Here is a 20,423-nt window from a genome sequence, read left to right on the forward strand (position 1 = left end):
GCCAAACAAAACTATGAGTCAGTGGACTGGTAATCACCAAAGTTCATGTACACATCCTGTAAAACCTCAAGGAGGTTATTTAAAATGTGGTCTTTGGTCAACAACTGCTGACCCCTTGGGCAAAGGAAGGTTAAGCTGGCATCCTGCTAGTGCTGTGCGGGCCGACAGCCATTGTAAATTACAAACAAGCGGCTGCAATTACTGAAACAGTTGTTATGTTTTTTAGTGCTCCCAATCATTTAAGCCAGCAGTGGATGCCACTTGCTTGTATTTGCAGCGCGCCATGCGTGCTTTCACTTTATGATGCGAGTGCTATGTTGGAGGGCAGGTATTCTTAAAGTGAAAGCGCATATGGAGCCCTGCAAATACAAACAAGCGGCCGCCATTGCTGAAGCTGGTGTTCCGTTGGTTTGCACTCCTGTTGTTTTGGCAGCTGCTTGTTTGTATTTGAGGACACTATGCGTCCTTTTACTTTAACAATGGCTGCAGCCCCACACAGCACTCTCGGGACGCAAGTGTTGTGTGGGGCTGCAGCTATTGTTAAAGTGAAAGTGCGCATGGATCGCTGCAAATACTAATAAGCGACCGCAATTACAGTATGTTGAGCCCTATTGTCTTTGTGTTTCACTGCACATTTCTATGCAAACATAGTTAGAAAGTTACCCTAAATGAGCCCACTACCTGCCATCCAAAACAGTCAAAAAGAAAAGCACACCTGCCTGCCTAAGCCACAAAGTAGCGGTATGTGCTGTGGGTGGTCTTTTGAGCCGGACCTAAGTTGGGATTTAAAGGCACAGGCACTGGCCAATTGGAGAAGCGGGCCGGGCGGATAGCATGCTTCTTAAAGGGGGCGGTGAGCTACAGACAATAGGCACACGCTGTATAAATATAAGGCAAATAATGTTTTAAAAGTTGAGTTATTTCAGCCGCGCAGCATAAAAGAAAGCAGCACAGCTGCTATGTTAAACATAAAACGCGGTGTGGGGTATTGTACAAAAATTAAATTGAACGTCCGCGGTAAGCTTTTTAAGGTTTTCTCATCAAAGAGATGATGGACGGAGCCATGAAGCATTACAGAAACTCACCCTCAGTGACAGATTTGGGTTGAATCCATCATCGTTCTTTTAGCTCACTTTGTCACCCTAGTTTAGACCCAGCCATATGCAAATCAGTCTTGACCCTGTACCTCATGGGAACAGTCCAGCCCGAACTGCCAAGCCAGGTCTTCCCTGGACTGGAAATCAGCATCCTGGGACCGGTTGGGGTAATACCCCTCATCAACCAGGCTAGCTTGAATCCAGTGGCAAACTAAGCAAAGTGGCAAGTGAGCAGTGGCAAAGTGAGCTTGAATCCAGTGGCAAAGTGAGCACCTTCCTCTCCCACATCTGAGCATACCCTGCCAACTTATAACAAACAAAGCAAACACAAAGAGATAATGGACAGAGTGCTGAAACTTTTCAGACACTCACCTGGATTCAAGCTAGCCTGGCTGATAAGGGGTGTTACCCCGAAACCGGTCCCAGGATGCTTGTTTCCGGTCCAGGGAAGACCTGGCTTGGCAGTTTGGTCTGATCTGTTCCCATGAGGAACAGGGTCAAGACTGATTTGCACCTCATCTTCTCCCTCACCAAGGACTCCACCACCACCAGACTCAACTTCCAGGAAGGAATGCAGGATGTAACAGCCTGGATTAACAACAGCTGCTTAAAACTCAACTCAGAGAAGACAGAAGTCCTCGTAACCACCCCTTCGGGGTGGAACAACACCTGGTGGCCCTCAGAAGCCCCCGACCCCCACAGACCACGCCAAGAACCTCGGCATCGTACTTGACTCCTCCCTCACCATGAATCGACAGATCAATGCCGTTACATCCAGCTGCTTCAACACCCTCTGCATCCTCCGTAAGACCTTCAAATGGATCCCCCTCCCCCCGAGGCAAGGAAGATAATCACCGATTCACTCATCACTAGCAGCAGGCTGGACTACGGAAACGCCCTCTACGCCGGGATCAACAAATCCCTACTCCGCAAGCTCCAGACAATACAGAACACCGCTGCCAGACTCGTCCTCTGGGTCCTTCAACACGAATACATCAGCCAACACCTAAGCAAGCGCCACTCGCTCCCCGTCGAGAAAAGAGTCACCTTCAAGATACTCACCTACGCCTACAAATACCTACAGAACACCGGACCCCAATACCTCAACGACAGAATCGGCCTCCAAGTCCCCAAATGCAACATCCGCTCCACCAACCTCCTCCTCGCCGCACAAACGCAGAGCCAGAGCAGGGGGAAGATCCTTCTCCCACATCGCGGCCAAGACTTGGAATGAGCTCCCCACCGACATCAGACCTGCCCCCTTCCTGAACACCTTCAGGAAGGCTCTGAAGACCTGGCTCTTCGACTGATATGGAACTGCTGACCCCCCCACCCCTTCCCCCCCCTCAGTACCTTGAGACCCTGACGGGTGAGTAGTGTGCTTATAATTCCCCTGATTGATTGATAAAGCTGGGTCTGAACTGGGGTGGCGAAGTGAGCTAAAGAATGATGATGGATTCAACCCAGATCTGTGACTAGGGGTGAGTATCTGAAAAGTTTCAGCGCTCCGTCCACCATCTCCTTGTGTTTGCCTTTTTACAAGAAGCACACTTGCACACAAAGTAGTTTTCTTCAGTGCTAGGGACTACTATGGTAACGTGTGGTTACCTTCTACTGATAAGGTGCTGTCCTCCCCATCTCTGTCATTGAATGTATTTGTGTTGGATTTTAATCCACAGAGGAAAATGAAATGTAGCTATGGCAGAGCTTTCACCCTTCTGATGATACAGGCAGTTACTCCTAGCACTAAAGGCTACAAGGGGTACTAACAAGGGTAGTTAGCATTATGACCCTATTCATAATACGTGCAGTATTTTATTGAGCATTCAAGTTCATAGATTGTGTTTATGACATTTCTGTGACAAGGATCCTGCCTCAAGCTTTGCAACTATTTACTTGGTTGTTTCACTGAACTGTGTTCACTATGTTCATTTGTTTGTTATGTTTGGTTTCATCCTCTGTTCTTTTGGTAATGTTATCTGTCTATCTTTACTGCTTAGCTATATTTTCAAAAGGAAAACAGTTTCATTTGTCGTTGGAATCACTGCTTTTGTCATCAGAGGACCAAATTCCGGAGAAAGATGGCATTGACGTCTCTGGCTACTTATCAAGCGTGGAACACATTCTGGGAGATATCCATGGAGTGAAGGCACTTGAAAGCGCTGTTCACCATCATACCCTTCGCTATAGGGGCCTAGTAGATTGCGTAGCAGAGTATCGGTAAGCCACACCATTTCACTATCAAAACCAGTCATTGAAAACCTTTCTTGCAACACAACTTACACCACCTTAAAAAAATGTATTGCAATTAATATAAGTTATTCTTTTGCAAATGCACAATTGGTTAAACACCTTAAATGCCTGTTGGGTTTTTTGAATTCCAGATATTTAGGTTCAATTGACCCGAGGGCAATGATAATTGTGGGGGGTGACCTAAACTGTAAATTTGAACCAGTGGTGAGTCTCGAAAAACATCTTTGAAGATGAAGACATGGCAAACAATATCCCTCCTTTAGAAAGTAATCCGACAGTACCCTGCTCAGTCGCAGTTGCTCAAATTATGAGACTGTTGTCAGGACATGGTCTTAGAGCTTGTAATGGTCGAATACCCTCAAATAGTTCAAATGTTGCCACATTCAATAGGGGTAATTGTAAGCGCAGTATCGACTACATTACCATCTATCGAATTCTGATCAGATGTCTACGACTTAGTACTTGATGCCAGATCTGACAGTGACCATTATCCCCTACACCTAACAGTAGCAGCGTATCTATTTAAAATAACTCTGGGTTCCAAAGAAGACACTAATATTATCCCGAATTAACCATTAGTAAGCAATAACCGTAGAGCGTTAAAAGGGCCACTTATAGTGGGAAATAATGAGGCTATGACGCAAATTTATAACACCTTTACAGACGTTATTGCTCAATATTTAGATTTGCCTGCTGCAGAGTACCCAGTAATGATTCTACACCAAGCACTGGTTGAAGCATTAAAACCTATTTTGAGTAGAATCCCCAAAGTAAGCTGGGGGGAAACTGAAACAAGTAGCTTAGTAAATCCCTGGTATAATAAGGAGGGCCGTGAGGCAAAAAAAGAGCTTATATTAGCAACCAAAAATAATAATGTTATGGCCCTAAGGGAAAAAAGAACTAGATACAAGAGACTATTAGTACAAACCAAGAAAATGTGGGACGAGGATATCTGGTCGGAATTAATCAGCGCAGCAAAAAGTAGAGATCATGCTGGATTTTGGCGATTGTTAGCAAAAGGAAACCAGACAGGAAGATGTAGCAAAGACCTTTTTATAGATGCTAACACATGGGTCCATCACTTCTCTTGTCTCTACTCTGTACCTATAATTGAAACAACAGACAACCAGCAAGACTGTGTATCAGTCCCTAGTATAGCCAGCCTGCACTTTAGGAAGACACATTGGCAGCAATTGATGCAGTAAAACCGGGAAAAACACCAGGCCCCGATAAGATACCAGGAGACTTACTGAGACGTGACAAAACAATCTGGGGCCCTTATATTAACTTTCTTTGTAATTCAATAGCAGCGGGTGCACCGATCCCTGAATCATGGAAAGGGGCAGAAATCACTACTATTTTAAAAAAAGGTAATCGCCATGACCCCTCTAATTACCGACCGATCAGTCTAATTGATATTTTACAAAAAATCTTTGCTAGGTAAATTTTAACAAAATCAAATGACTGGATTGAGGACAATTGTATTCTTTCAAAATTCCAGGCTGTATTTAGAACTAGTACAATTGACCAGGTTTTTAGATTCCTTTGTATGAGCTGGAAATATACAATTAAAAAAAAAAAGGCCACCTGTATATTGCGTTTGTCGACCTGAAGGCCGCCTTTGACCTCATCCCCCAAAACTCATTATGGAAATCATTAAAAGATCAAGGGGTACCAGGTGAACTCCTCGTGAAAATAATCAGGTTGCACGAGGACAACTATATAAAAGTTAGATGGGGTCCGAGGGCCGAGCTTACTGAGGCAATACCAGTAAAAAGAGGTGTAAGGCAAGGATGTGTGCTGGCTCCCGCCTTATTCTCACTGTATGTAAACGATATTCCAGAGTATTTAATGGACAGTGCACACGATTTACCGACATTAGGAGGGGGGCCTGTACCAGCACTTCTATTCACAGATGATACTATCCTAATATCTCAAACTCCGAAGGGTCTAAAATGTTTATTAGACACCTTTTGTGCGTACTGCGATACTAAAGGCCTAGAAATAAATTCCAGCAAAACCAAATATATGGCAATCAATCCACATAGATTTTTTAAAAAGAATTTAATGGTCAAAAATCAAAAGTTAGAATACGTGCACAATTTTAACTATTTAGGTATTACTCTAGACACTAAAATGACCTGGAAACCACAATTGGAGAAAAGCAAGGCAGTCTTGCTCCAAAACTCCCTACCTATATTTAAAAAAACATGGGAGTAGTATTTCTAGAGCTGTGTTCCCTGCACTTGAGGTCTACAAATATAGGGCACAATCAGCAACCCTATATGGGCCAGAACTATGGGGACCCTCAAGTAAAAATACCTTTGCGTAGGGGAAAATACGTTTTTTAGAAAGTTACTATGCCTTCCAGTTCGTACACCTTTAATTCCTATTGCTATGGATCTAAACATAAAACGTTTGGACCACCATACCATACTGAGACCACTGTTGCTTTGGGTGCGACTGTGGTCCACAGTAGAACTTGCACAGTACAAAGGTGGCCTAAAAGAAATTCTAAAGTTCGACCACAGTATCCAGTGGATTAAACATGTTTTCCATTGGTTCGGTAAATTGGGGCTAATGCATTTTTGGGAAGAACTGTCACAATTGACATCGGCTTCTTAGAAACTATTAAAGTCCACCTTTTGGATGTACATCCAAAATAGTGTGTCCCACAACTCTGCAAATGGAACACAAACAACCCAATTTTTATTAATGAAGCCAATAGCGAGCTTTGAGCAATTTTTAGACAAAGTGCAGCCACAGTTAGAAAATCACTTTACCTGAAATTCCGATACGGTGTTTTACAATCTAATTTGAATACATCAAAATGGACAAGCTAACAAGGGGAGACGAATAGTAAGCGCTGTACACTATGCCAATTTGATACTTCAGAAGATGACCAACACATACTATTCTTCTGCCCAGTTTATGCCAAACCAAGGAAGAAATGGATGAAACCCATTTGTAGAAATATAGGTATTTGGTCTTGTCTGGAGGCAGAAAGAATACTGAAAACGGATGCTTCCTGAAAAATGGTTTTTAGTGTTAGTAGGTATCTGTTTAATGTTGGCATAATAAGAGCAAAAATAGGCTTGAAATTTTAAACGATTCGTGCATATGTGTATCTTAATTTATGTTTTACATTGTAATGCACCTGCACCTTAAAATACTGATTGACTATAAGGATATATTTGTTAGTCGTTTCATTGCACTATAAGCATTTGCACGTTTTTGTAATGAATATTAGCAAGGATGTTGTATTCATGGAATGAATACATAAAAAAAATATATGTATCCTATGACATCTCAAAAGCACTTGCACTTTATCGCAAAGGGTTAATTGATTTGTGCACCTCTTAAATGTTCTTATACGTTTAACCATGCCTAACTTTTTAACGTAATTATTTATATATTTTAAATTGGTAAAATGCCACTCGCGCCCTTTCTTATATAAGGAGCTCTACCCATTTTTGAAAAGCATCTAATGTGGAACCTTTGGCTTAAATGCATATAAACTTAAACATATTTTATTTTAAAATGAAATGTGATTAACTATTGTGTATCTGTTATGGTTTTAATGAAAACCGAAATAAAGAAAGAATTGAATTACAGATAAGAACAATGCTCATAAAACCCACAGATACACACTAGAAATTATTTATGTTGGCAATAGCTAAAAGACAGCGGATGTTAAATCATTTATTTTCACGCCGGTAAGTTGTAGTATGGTATCAGGCAGAGCAGGTCACATACATGTTTGCAGCCTTGAATAAGGCATGCTTTATATGAAACACCTGATGACTGCAAATCACGATATATGTTTTAACTAAATGTTATTTATAAACTGTGTTTTGTGTGAACTACGAATTACTATCTTAATACATGTTACTATTGAGCGTCTTACTAATTGAGGAAAATGTTTACGATGCGAAACACCCCACACAAAGTAGCCTAGGAACTTCAGACCTGAAAATAAGTATTTAAACGGTAGCCATCTTTTGGCCATTGCTAATTAAACTAATTTCACATGTGCTGTTCTACATTTATGAAATAGTCATTGAATTCCCCCAAGGGATGGTCAAAGGTAGGACATTTCACATAATTTCGTGTTATAATAAGCAGGTAAGAATAACTCTTACTAAGGGAATACTAGGATTTTTTAAATGCTTGTGCCAACCATGCACTTGCTTCTTTCCTGTGGACATGTGACTTCAGAAACCTACCAGGAAGCTGTGCATGGGCTGGAATCAAAGCGTGTTCGACAGTAGAGCTGTGGCCTGACATGGCCAGAGGAGAGCTTCATGGAGGTGGAATGCAATCTAATTGTTGTATAGGGGAGAGACTGGAAAAATTCCTCTTACAATAAAGGGACATGCTAGAAGAAGCTGGGGCGGGCCAAAGAGAGCATTGCATAAACGAAAGCAAGGGGCCAGTGGGATGAACATGTTTTCAAAGATAAAGATGGATCTGGTGTGACAAGATTAGGGACAGAGTCTTAGCTAATAGCCCGAGAGATCTTTTAGTTTCAGTAGCCAAAAATAATGATCTGTATCCCAAAGCCTGGAGAATACAAAACAATAAAATGAATAGCTATCTAAAATGCATTTAAAGTAGATTTGACTTTGGTGTGTGTAGCCAGAGCCTAAGATGACCCTTGTCTTTTTAGGCTATTGTTAAAAACACCCTTCTCTACCTGTCTCTGTGGTCACAGGTTATCCTGCGCTCAATGAGGCTGGCAGGTAGCCTCAGGCCTACACTGCTTATTTCCTTTGGTGACCGCTCCTGGGAGGGATATAAAGGAGTTCCTTGTTGTCTCCCTTGGCCTCTGTAAAATGAATATGTGTCAGTGAGGATTTGGCAGTGGCAAGGTCGGCTGCACCCTGGCCAGCAGATGCACCAGGCTGAGCCGAGGAAGACTGTGTGGTCAGAGGTGGAATACTCATGAATGAACCAGAGTCACGGAGGAACATGAACTGCTCTTGTGGGAGTGCAAGAGGGCAAAGGAAAGCGCCAAAGGGGACGGTGGTCTTATTGTCACATACCGATTCTACATCCACCAGGGTTTATGTCTTAGCCTGGGCTGAGCTGGGACCCTCTTCCCCTTTGCGAACAACCACTAGGTCTCCTTGGCGTTCCACTGTAGGGGCAATGTACTGAGAAATGCCCCTTCCAGCTGCAACTAACACAGGTCACTGGTGAGTTAGACTGTTGTTGGATGGTGTTTGGCTCAAACACATAATGTCTGACAACATGAGGCACAACAAAGAATTGTCAACCCCCCACATTCACCATCCAGAAGGTACAGAAGGATATAACCAAATAATCTTATGAAGGCTCGGAGCTTGCCAAGGGACACAAGGTTTAATTTTTTTCGCTTCATGATGATTTAAATTGGAAAATGAACAACATCAAAAGATCTATGAAGGTGGTCTGAGAGGTTTGAGGGCCTAGCTGGTCTGGTTGCCAAAATAGAGAGAGATGTAGCTGAGCCATTCACCTAGATTCAAGTGCTGAAAGGCAGGTACAAAAGCCAAAGAATGTGTGTTGGGAGAGATGGCTCCTTTATGTACTCTGTGGTTGGCAGCCTTCCATTGGACTCTCAGGTGGAAGTACTGGACAATGCTAGACAGAATTTCCAACTACCAGTGATGGGTATTCTTTTTTGTTTCTAGGTGACAAGGAAGTTGAATTACGTCTTTGAAGCTCTTGAGGGACTGAACAAGAGACTGATGCTTGATTTGTTCGAGTAGCAAATGTCTTCACAATCTACAATAGATTGTGAAGATATTTGCTACTCGAACAAATCAAGCATTTTGGTTCATTGTTTAAAGGAGAACGAATGATCTTGATCTAATGCCTGTGTCTTCTCTATCGACTAGAAAATATTTTTCTTGCATGGTTTTCCCCAGTTTATGATATGTGCATTTGTTGTGAAATTGTTTTGTAATTGTCCTTGCCTTTTTTAACTTTTAATCATAGTTTTTACTTTTCTGTCTAATCATAGGATTGTCTATTATTAATGATGTGGATATGATTTATTGAAATTAACTTATGCAAATGAAAATAAATAACATTTTTAATCTGATATATTTGGCCTTTGGATGGTTTTGGTGTCTTATTCTGGTGATTTAATGGTGTTGATGTGACTTATTGCTTTGGTGTTTATCATTGTCTATCTTTGCCTTAAGGGGGACTTCTCTCTTTTTGACGATGTACTATGTAAGTCAACCTAGAAGTAAGTAAAATCCCATCTGTGGAAGCACAGACAATCGACCAGTAGAATCTATTGGTAGTTTTGAAGGAAGGACAAGCCCAATCCTGAAGACCTAGTTAAACGACTAATAAAATGCTATATGGATTCTACCCACCAGAATTACTGAGGCACAACTCCGTGTGGTATTATTCAGCCTTCTAGTGTTGATGTATTGAGACCTCCATGCGTGACATAGGCTTTTACCATGAAGGAGCATTAAGCCTGTCTATAAGTAAAATAACGTTTAACTCAGTGGCAATATATACCCAACCCCTAGAAGCATTGGTAGACCACCTATTAATATTTATAACAAATCGAAAATTAAAATACATCATTCTTTGTTAAGAAGATGGGATAATGTTACAAGTTTATCTATTTTTCAAACAGAGGCCAGCTTTGTGTAATTGACTGGAAGACCTCGGAGAAGCCCAAACCACAATTGCGCGATACCTTTGACAACCCCCTGCAAGTTGCGGCCTATATCGGTGCCATAAATCATGATGAGAACTATAATTTTCAGGTCAGTATTTGCAGTAAAAAAGCAGTAATGTACCTATGTTGTCCTTTTTCTGGCATTTCACAACTATACCATTCCTGTTGCATGGAAATCAGGTGCTAAAAGCTGCCTCTCATTTGTAATCTTTAAAATACTTGCTTCATGTTCTCGAAAATAGAATGATAATGGCAAAATGGGTCGGAACAAGACCATGAGCAAATTCCACCTAGGTAGTCGTTGATGTAATAGCATAACCACACTAGGCTCCGTCTGATGGCTCAGTAGACTAATGCTTCCAATGTGTGAATCTATGTTTACCTCATGGGCAGTAATTTCAATCCCTGAAGGTCCATTTAGTCTTGAATCCTTGTGAGATGAATAAAATCAGTGAAATCAAATTGGGTAACAAGAAACAATAGTTTTTGTGTGCTAGGATACCCCAAGAGGGCGAATCTGCATTTTACTGATACACCTTACATACTGTGTCATAAGGCAATATTTGAATGCTGTGCATGCAAAGGAAGAGAGGAGCATGCATTGCATCTTTACTTTTGTCTGATGAGACTGAGTCTGTATATGCTGTGTGAATCCTAATTTCTAATTGTGTCTTAAAAGACAAATCATACATCATAACTTGGTTTGAGTGACCTCTTAATAAATATCCCTCTGTCGGAGACTCCTCCACAGAACCTAGTTAATCATCTCCTAATGCCAATCCTCAACTTGACTTGCTGTTTATCTTATCCTTTTTACTAAGCAGCAACTCTAACAGGCATATTTTAGCATTGTGTTGATTCTGCCATTCAGTACAGTCTATGACCTAAGTAGTAACCCTAAGTTATTCCACATGAGCCTCATCAGAACCACATCTGTGGCAGGTTGGAGACCAGTAAAGCTCATGCCTGTTGTTGTGTTCCCCCGAAATTATTGGAGTCGTAAGTGGTAGCTTTCTTAAGGTCCAAAAGTAAACTATGATATCCTTGGTGAACAGGTAAACTAGCAGGTGTCTCTCGCCATTCCAAATGCGTTTTGCTCATTTGGATAGAAGTGTTTGGAGTCAGACATTATTGCTGCAGCTTTTACTCCAGTCAGCCTATGTCAGGTTTGCTGCAAATACTGAAAAGGTTCAAGGCGTGATTGCTCAAAAGAATGTTCTCCTCCCGTAAGGTCTGGCATGTACATCTTCATGCCAAACATAATTTTTATATGGTGAGTGGTTCACTAATAAATTACTCTGCATATTATTTAAAGATCTTTGGGCGCTATATAAATTAGTTAGCCAAGCTGCACCAATACTTAAAACCGTCATAGTCAAGCTGTGTTGAACAGCAGTTTACATACTCCACTATACCATTCAATTTTGGTTTGAAGGAGATGGAGAGTTGGCGGTGCACTCCCACTTCAGTAAGTGCCTCTGCTAATACTCTTAAAGTAAAAGAACCGCCTTGTTCCAAGTTAAAGGGGCGCACTCCACCCATCACTCCTAAACACATCTTTTGCAGCTGTACATGCCATGGCTTGACGATGGTGACACATCCACATGAAGCGACTAAAAGAATCTACTAATTTGTATTTATTGTCTTGAGCGGATCGATGTGATTGATATAAATAATTTGGAATAATTGAGCTGCTTTAATCAAGGGAATTTGTGTGGTTCCGATTACTTAAATGGCTTTGTTAGTTGACAGATTTTGCCCTGTAGTAGGTATTGCTGGATTGCTTTTGGTGTTAGAGGCATCTAATGTATATAATGTTCACATATTATATGTGAAGTTGCTGATATTGTTAAGTATGCTGAGCCGGTTCCCTCTTGTGCTCTTCTAATCAACTGAGTTGTAGCCTATTTGTTGGACTTGACCCTTTTTGGATAAAGTTCCCTAAACTTGTTGCCGCCCCCCCTAAACCTTTTTTCTGACATGGTGTTGCCAGCTTAGATGCTTTGGGCACATTGCCACTACTGTTCAGTGTCAAAGTGCAAGTGCTCCCTGTATAAAGTGTAATGGTAATTGGTTGGCCATGATTGGTATGGTTGCCTTATTAGTAAAGTGCACTATGTGTGCCAGGGCTAGTAATGCAAATGCTACTAGTGGGCCTGCAGCACTAATTGTGCCACCCACACAAGTAGCCCTAAAGAGAGAACTCAGGCCTGCCATTGCTGTGACTGCACACAGTTTGTTAAACTGCCATGTTGTCCTGACAAGTGCACCCACTTGCCAGGCCTTACCCTTTCCTTTATATGCACATCAGACACCCCTATGGTAGGTCCAAGGTACCTCCCTGGGCAGGGTGCAGTGTATGTGAAAGGTAGGACATGTTCTGAGGTGTGTACCATGCCCTATCAGTGACATACTCTCCATTTCATTTTTCACTGTTGAAAGGCCATCTTGCCCATAGGACAGAATGGGGAGGCTGTGTAATATGTTTCCAACCTATCTTCCCATAGCCTTACGATGGAGAGGTGAAGTTTAGTGTGCCTGAACTCAGAATTTATTAACACATCTTTTTGTGAAAGTTTTTTTGGATTGTGTGTTTAGAAACCACTCTTTTAGAAATGGCTGGGTTTTTGCTCTCTAACATTTCTGTGTGTCTCTGCCTGGTTGTGGATTGACTCTCTGGATATGAATGTGATAGGCTCTGAGGAATGTCTTGACTCAGGGGAGGAGGTGAGACAGCAACAGGGTGACATGCATCTGGAATGTAGGGGGGGAGGAGTAGCCCCTGGAGGTGAAGAGGCCTGGGTTGCTGCCATAAAACAATGGCTCCATCTCCTGCTGATTGATTGAGGATCCAGACCCCCACTATCAAAGGAAGAAGGTGTCACTGGCAGGGAGACACCCAGAACTGGATTGGACAGGGGTCAGTGCCCCCCTGAACATAAAGACATAAAAGACATTGAGGGGTATAACTATGAGAACTGAAACCCCTGAACGTTGAAATGGAATGGAACTGTTCAAGACTGTAAAGGATTTTTATTTGAGTTTTATATAGCGCTGGCTAGACCCGAAGGTATCAGAGCGCTTTACATGAGGTTCAACATTGTTACAAAGTTACATCAGTTACAAGTTATATCAGTTGCTAGAAACATTTAAAGAGCATAGCAAACGAGAGAAGTGGAGAGTAGAAAGGTAAGGGGATAAGGAAGAAGGGTAGGAGGGAGATAGGGCGGAGGGACGAAGAAAAGGGGAGGAAGGAGCCATAGCAGGGAGACGAAGAGGAAACTGTGCCCTAATGTCCGGCTGGGTAGGTGACGGTCGAGGGGGAAAACGGGGCCAATCTCCTCTATAGCTGTCTAGCAGCTCCACCAGACATCAGCCATGTTGCTCAGGTCTCAGTTGAAACTACTTCACGGTCAAGAGGAACCTCTTCCAAGGAAGAAACAGCTGAAGAGACTGAAGGAAAGGACTGACCCTTGCTGTGTGTTATGGGGCTGGCCTGCAGTTTGCTGATTTAACGAAGGAGAGGCTAAAGGGACTTTGCTGTGTCCTGAAGTAACTTATCCCCAAGGGCCCGAGGGGAGCTGGCTCCCTGTTGTGGAAACTCAGGAACACAAATGTTTCCAGGTGTGTCTCAGCGACGCTGTGTGTGTGTGCTTTTTGCAGCCTGAGACCCTCGTAAGAACTACCCTGTGATCGTGGGCACCTGGAGTACAAGTGAGCCTCAACGACGCTGTGTGCATGTGCTATGTGCTGCCTGAGCCTTTCGTGAGGATTGTCCTGCGATCGTGTGCACCCGGAATCCAAGTGAGTCTCAGCGAAGCTGTGTGCATGTGCTTCGTGCAGCCTGAGACCTTCGTGAGGGTTGTCCTGTGATCGTATGCACCCGGAATCCAAGTGAGTCTCAGCGACGCTGTGTGCGAGTGCTTCGTGCAGCCTGAGACCTTCGTGAGGATTGCCCTGTGACTGTGCACACCCGGAGTCCAAGTGAGTCTCAGCGACGCTGTGTGCGTGGGCTTTGTGCAGCCTGAGACCTTCGTGAGGATTGCCCTGTGATCGTGTGCACCTGGAACTCAAGTGAGTCTCAACGACGCTGGGTGCGTGTGCTTCGTGCGGTCTGAGACCTTTGTGACGATTGCCCTGTGACCGTGCACACCCGGAGCTCAAGTGAGTCTCAGCAACGCTGTTTGCGTGTGCCCTGTTGCAGCCTGGGACCTTTGTCATTACCATCAGCCCAGACCGGCATCCCCACAGAAGCTGTGCCGCCGGCCGGAGCCTGCCCAAAATCAACGAAGTCGCATCAGAGGCCCAAGTCGCGAGGCGAGGAGAGTGAGGTTGCACCACCCAGGTAACGCTCAGCGAGCGTGCGTGTGTCGCTGCCTGGGCAGGCTGCGGGCTCCGAGAGAAAAGCTCTTGGCCTTTCCCATTCTCAAAGCGCGAGCCTCCACTCAAGCTTGTATCCCCGGCCCGTACCTGCCGAGGAGTAGTAGTTTCGGGGCCGGAGTGTGGAGCTGCATGTTGTTTTCCACCATCCCTGTGTTGGGGGTATCTTTTGGCAGAAGCTGACCGCGAGTCAGTAAGAGTGGCATAGAGCCGTCCAGAGCACTGTGATCGGTGCCGGAATACATTATTGTTGCATTACGCCTTGCATTATTTTTGCATTACGAACTGCCTGATTGTTGCATTACGCATTGCATTATTTTTGCATTACGAACTGCCTGATTGTTGCATTACGCATTGCATTATTTTTGCATTACGAGCTGCCTGATTCTTGCATTACGCATTGCATTATTTTTGCATAACGAACTGCCTGATTGTTGCGCAACGAACTGCATTATTTTTACTGACGAAGTGCCTGATTCTTGCATTACAAACTGCATAGCATTGCATTAGGACTGCATAGGATGATGTAGAATTGCTCATTAAATACGGCAAGAACCTACAAGGGCTTGCTGGCCTAATAACCGGCAAGGTGAAATATTACAAAGATGCATATGTTGGATTTTTATCGTGTGGTCTCATTGTATATCTTTTTATATAAACATATAATTGTTTTTATGAAACTCGTGTGGAGTCCATTTGTGGTGTTACCATTGGGTTACTGAGAGCGTGGTTGCAAATACATTACACACTTCCCTTGAAGATAAGCCTGGCTGCTCGTGCCAAGCTATCGGGGGGGTGAGCAGGGGCTATCTGAGAAGGTGTCCTTCCTCTCCCTGACTTAGAAGCAAGGGTCCCTGTTTGGCCTAAGGTACCTACCTCCGCCAACTAGAGACTCCCAGGTCTAACACTATTTATTTGAAGTTTTCTAATCTAATCTCCTTCCTGGTATTGTAAATGTAGGAGGCCTGTCTTATTGTAGGAAGTAATTTTACTGCACGGTAAGGCCAGGAGGCAGGCCAGAATTGAGTAATAAGTGGATCACTAAGTTAATTTCCAGGTTGCCTTTATTTGTGACCATGTTACTGCTTCTACTTTTTTATTAGTAATGCAGGTTATTCTGCTTGGTCAGCAGCAGTATTGTCCTTCCAGAGAATCCGTTAATTCTTAAAGAATAGTGTTTGCTGCACATCAGCCAATGGACGCTATTCTTTTAAAGGCCACTATCCATACTCAGAGTTGCTTTTCTTTTGTCATTTTCCTTCCCGACTTTTATTGGATTGCCAGTGTGTCAGTACATACATTGTAACCCTAACACAAAATCAATCTGAAACGATTGTGTTGACTGAAGGATGTGCTTTTTTGCAATGGTTGAATAAGCAAATTCAGTACTGCATTCTGTGCAGTGGAATCTTCTAATGGATTCGCATTTATGTTTCCCATTATAAAATCTGTTTCTTCAACACTCCCTGTAAGGCTTCCCAAGCAGCCGAATAATGCTATTTTGTGCTTACAGCAGATTTCGCAAATCTATCCATATGGAATGCAGTGTTCATCTAACGACTTCAGCAATGGAGATTTTGTATCGCCTGCTTACATTGAAGACACTCTTGAGTTCTCAATGTTCATTCCTATTCAGACTTAATACTGCACTAATTTTGCTCAAAGACCCTTGCACCTTTCTGGCATAAAAGCTCTAGAATATGGAATGCTTGCTTTAGTTGCAGTCTCTAAAGAAGGTATTAACTTGATATGATAATCTTTTCCATCTGTGCAGTTAGTCTTTGCTAGATGATTCCAGTGTTTCTTGGAGTATTTCTCAACTGGAGCTATACACTTTTCTGCTGCAGGATACAAATAGGATTTGTTAGCTATTGGTGTGGTGTTACCTTCCTTATGTAGTGTATAGAAAAGTAGCCTAACTAAGGACTATTCTGATTACTAAATATTATGATGCAATCATGTCTTTTGTTATTCTCTCTGAGATGTGTGTGTGCTCTTCCTTCCAGTCTTTAGTAGTAAAGCTGAGGGTTATCAATGGATGTAATAGTTTGACTCCCTCTGCAGAATGTGGAAGGTATTTTGAGCCAAAAGTACAGAAACCAATTAATGCTGTATTTTCTTAAGTGTATGTGGCGGTTCTGGTGTACCACACTTTTCTAGGTCAGTTGCAAGTCATTTTCCTTCACTGGATATCTCATACCTAGAAAAATTGCATTTTATGAAACAGATTTTTAGTTTCCTCAAATGTATTTTGAGTCTTTTTAAGCAGATATCCACATGAAGATGCTCCTCTAGTTTGTCATTGTTAATTTATAATTATCTGCATTGACACTATACTTGGATCTTCAAATAACAATTCCATAATGTGTGTTGAAAATATCCCACAGCTATTGTTATACCCCGGTGGTATTCACGCCAGTCCATATTGCATTTCACTGAATGTGAATGTAGCTAATATGTATGACTCAGGAGCTATAGTTTGAGTAAAAATGTATATGCTTCTTATGTGATGCTTTTGTATTTTACAATATGAATCTTTTACTATATGCATTTTCCACTGCATATGTTTTGCACTGTTTTCTTGAAGTTCGAATCTATAAGACGTATCTGGTTTTAAAAACAGAAAAATACAGTTTCATAGTAGAGAAGCAACGAGGAAATATTTCCTGATATTGCAGTTCACCTTAAATTTTCTTTACGTCTCTTTTTTAGTTCCCTCTACAAAGGTTTCTTCCGTGGAACCCGGATTTCATTCCTCAAAGGAGTTATATGTTTAACCACTTTTTATCCCAACCTGTTTGGTTCTTATATAATGCTAGAGCCATTTGTCATATCCATTTATCGGCATAGTAGTCCTTAAGTGGCTGAGACATAAGTGAAGAGACGGCTCTTTTTATAACTTCTTCTCCAATTGAAGGGTCAGTTACACATTGTGAAGGCCAATCCCATTTAGGTAGTAGCATGTCATAGGATACTATTAAGTTAGCCCGCAGGAGATCGTTGACATTGTACACTCAATATCTCATTCAATGTAAAGTTATATTTTATAAATTAATTGAGCTACACTCAAATGTTCATCTTTTGTTTGAATTTGAGTATAGTTGTTAATCTCTGTGATCCGGATGGGAGGGGACCTGGGGAGGTTCTATTGTGATTTCTGCTGCTCTGTCCAGAATGGCTTTTTCCCACTTTTCATTCTTCAGAGGAATTCTCCTTTTGCAAGGTCACCTGCAACCTCACAGTTACTTTCTTTCTCTGTAAATGTAGCTGCTTTTGTTCTGATCCTTTGTCTCCCTTGTGATAGGCTTGTCCCTTTTCAGGTCTGTGGAAAGAGTGGGCACTCCACTGTAGATTTTGTCTCTTATCTCCACGAACCGATGAAGAATGAGAACAAGCATTTGCAATGCAATAGGTCTCGCGTTTAGATGAGTTTAAGCTATTGGCATTGTAAATGACATTGCCTTTTATTTATGTTTTAAAAACGAAAAAAAAGGCATTGTTATTTGCAATGTCAATAGCTCAGACTCACGTAAATGTGAGACCTATTGCATTGCAAATGCTTGTTTCGGTGGGCTTCTGTACAGGATTGCACCCAAAGACAGGAGACCTCTATGAACTTCACAACTGTATGATTAAACATTGAATCTTCTGAATAGAACATTTCATCCCGACCACCATTTTCTGATGTTGCATGATGTCCTTAGTTTGTTGTGAAGTCGAACAGAACTGGTCTGGAAATAATGCTGTGGGGCTGGAGGTTTGAGAAAGACAAACTTGCTAGCCACACTGAATCGAGTGGTGACTGGGGCAATCCACAAAGGCAGATGGTCCCCAGCTTCAAACAATGACTCCGGGAAGGTCCCCAGATTCCGGTAAGGATTCAGTGGGTGGCCACACAATTAGAATTGTAATAACTGCTGTCATAGGACATTCAAAGACCTGAAGCAGCAAAGACAAACCATTCATGTTTTTTTTGCTTTAAACCATTTGCTTTTTTGTGAATGACAGCACATTATTGTGCTGGTTTTACAAAATTTTAATTAAGTAACTAAAAACTTTTATGTCTTAACAATATATTTAATCCTTTAAACCATTTCACCAAAACTTTGTGACAAATGTCAATGCAGGGCAGGGGAAGGCTTTCAGTGCATTTTAAAATTTTCCACGGAAACATCATTGTGGATTCATTTTCTAAATTAGGCAAAGCCAGATGGATCAAAGCACACCAGGGTTGACCCGATGAGACTGCTTGATATGGTTATATGCACTTTCATTAAGCCATTTTTTTAGACCAATGCTGAAAATGACAAGTCTGCTGTACAGGCACCCATTACATAGATTTGTCTTACGTACTCGCAATAAGTTGGAATTTTAAAAAAAAGGAAATCTAATATTCAGACTGGCTGGAGGGCTACACGTTTAATTAAGCACTCCACCCGATCTACCAATCAAGGTCTCTGGTTGAATACTTTAGAAACGAACTGATTAGGCTCAAGATGGCAAAATGCAAGAAGAAGACAAGACGGCAAGACTTTCCACTACATCCTAAGATTTTAAACACCTTGCACACCAAGAACCATCAAGGTCCCTCATTACTGCTTTACAGGAAGCATCTTAATTAAGCACAAGCAACAGCTCATCCATGTACAACCCTCTGCATGAAACACTCAAGCTGGTAATCCCTTGTCCTGTCTGCATCAGTCCCTATCCTCCTCCCCTTTGCAACATGGTTTCACGGCCCTCTGATCGCACACAAATTCACAAGCAACATTCAGCGCAGCTAGTACATGTTACAATGTTATTTAAGTGACTTGCTGTTATTTTAATAACAGCTATTTTCCATGGGAGCTTGAGCACCCTGCCCACAGGTGTCAGCTGGTATCAGTTGTATACCGCAGTCCAATAGACAATGTTAGAATACAGTCTATTTTTGTCGACTTTTACTTTTTAAAATATTGATGGACAATTTTACCTTCTAAACACAGCAGCAGTGGTCTGGCCTCCTAGTCCCCATTACAATGACAACAAAATTATAGGAATTAGCCTCCTGCCCTACTTCATTAGTTGCGAAGAATTTTAATGGGATCACTCCGAGTAACAAAAAAACCCCACACAAAACACAATAGAAAAAGAAGTCTGTAATTGTTTAAGTCCTTTGACAGATGTCTCTCTTTGCCTTATCAAATCGTGTTACACTATGGACCTACTATTGAAATTATTATTATTGCCTTTTGAAAAGATAAAAAAACTATATACTTTCGGGTGACAACTGCTTTTATTTGCGTCGCATCTGAGGTAAAACGTTAAAATGAGAGAAAAGCATGGCTCACGAGCACATAGAATTTAAACGTTAACTGAAGGAGAGTTTGATGCATGAGCCATCAACCAAGACAACAGGCGCACCTACAAATACAAGCACATGAAACGGAAAGCCCGAAGTCACCTTGCAGTATACAGGGAAGCTACTGTTCAATTTTTCAGAAGACGCCAGTTCCCGTGGATGAGGATCGTGTATTACCACTGCCCTCTTTTGGCCAAAACAGAGCAGTACGTTTCTGATCCCATTTTAATTTACAATGAAGATATAAGCCGACACCCATAAAAGAAGAATTGTGTCCGGAATTCAAATGAAGGAAATCGTAACACATTTCCTTAAACAAGCAAAAACGAAAGCACATTGTGCTGAAAGTACGCAGCGTCCCGCCTGCGTGTACATGGCCCGTACAAGTGCACATCTCCGGTCCGTACGCGTGCACATCTCCTGTCTCCCTTCCGAACAGAAATTGACAAAAATAGATCTCGCCAAGACGAGCAGTGCATGCTCTGCGTTGCTAGGCGAGACCCAAAAATGCTCATCAGAGGAGATATCTCTCTGCAGCCCTAATTTATTATCTAGGTAGAGTCCCATGCTGTTCAATAGTATTGAAAATTATTTCTCTGGATTCCTCCCTGGGGTTTTTTAATTTTCCTCTTGAAACATCTACATAGCTTGTTTATTTTTTTTT

At 42.1% G+C, this 20,423-nt stretch overlaps 1 protein-coding gene across 1 annotated transcript in view; it reads left to right on the forward strand.

Moving 5' to 3' along the window:
• Positions 1–20,423, forward strand: part of MGME1 (mitochondrial genome maintenance exonuclease 1) — a 142,456-nt gene that overhangs the window by 103,675 nt on the left and 18,358 nt on the right. Inside the window, exons 3-4 of the mRNA XM_085611759.1 lie at positions 3,098–3,317; positions 9,994–10,126. Of these exons, the coding sequence (XP_085467885.1) occupies positions 3,098–3,317; positions 9,994–10,126 (353 nt within the window). The remainder of the gene's footprint in view (positions 1–3,097; positions 3,318–9,993; positions 10,127–20,423) is intronic.

This window comes from Triturus cristatus, chromosome 6 (assembly GCF_964204655.1).
Source record: "Triturus cristatus chromosome 6, aTriCri1.1, whole genome shotgun sequence".
Lineage (NCBI taxonomy): Eukaryota > Metazoa > Chordata > Amphibia > Caudata > Salamandridae > Triturus > Triturus cristatus.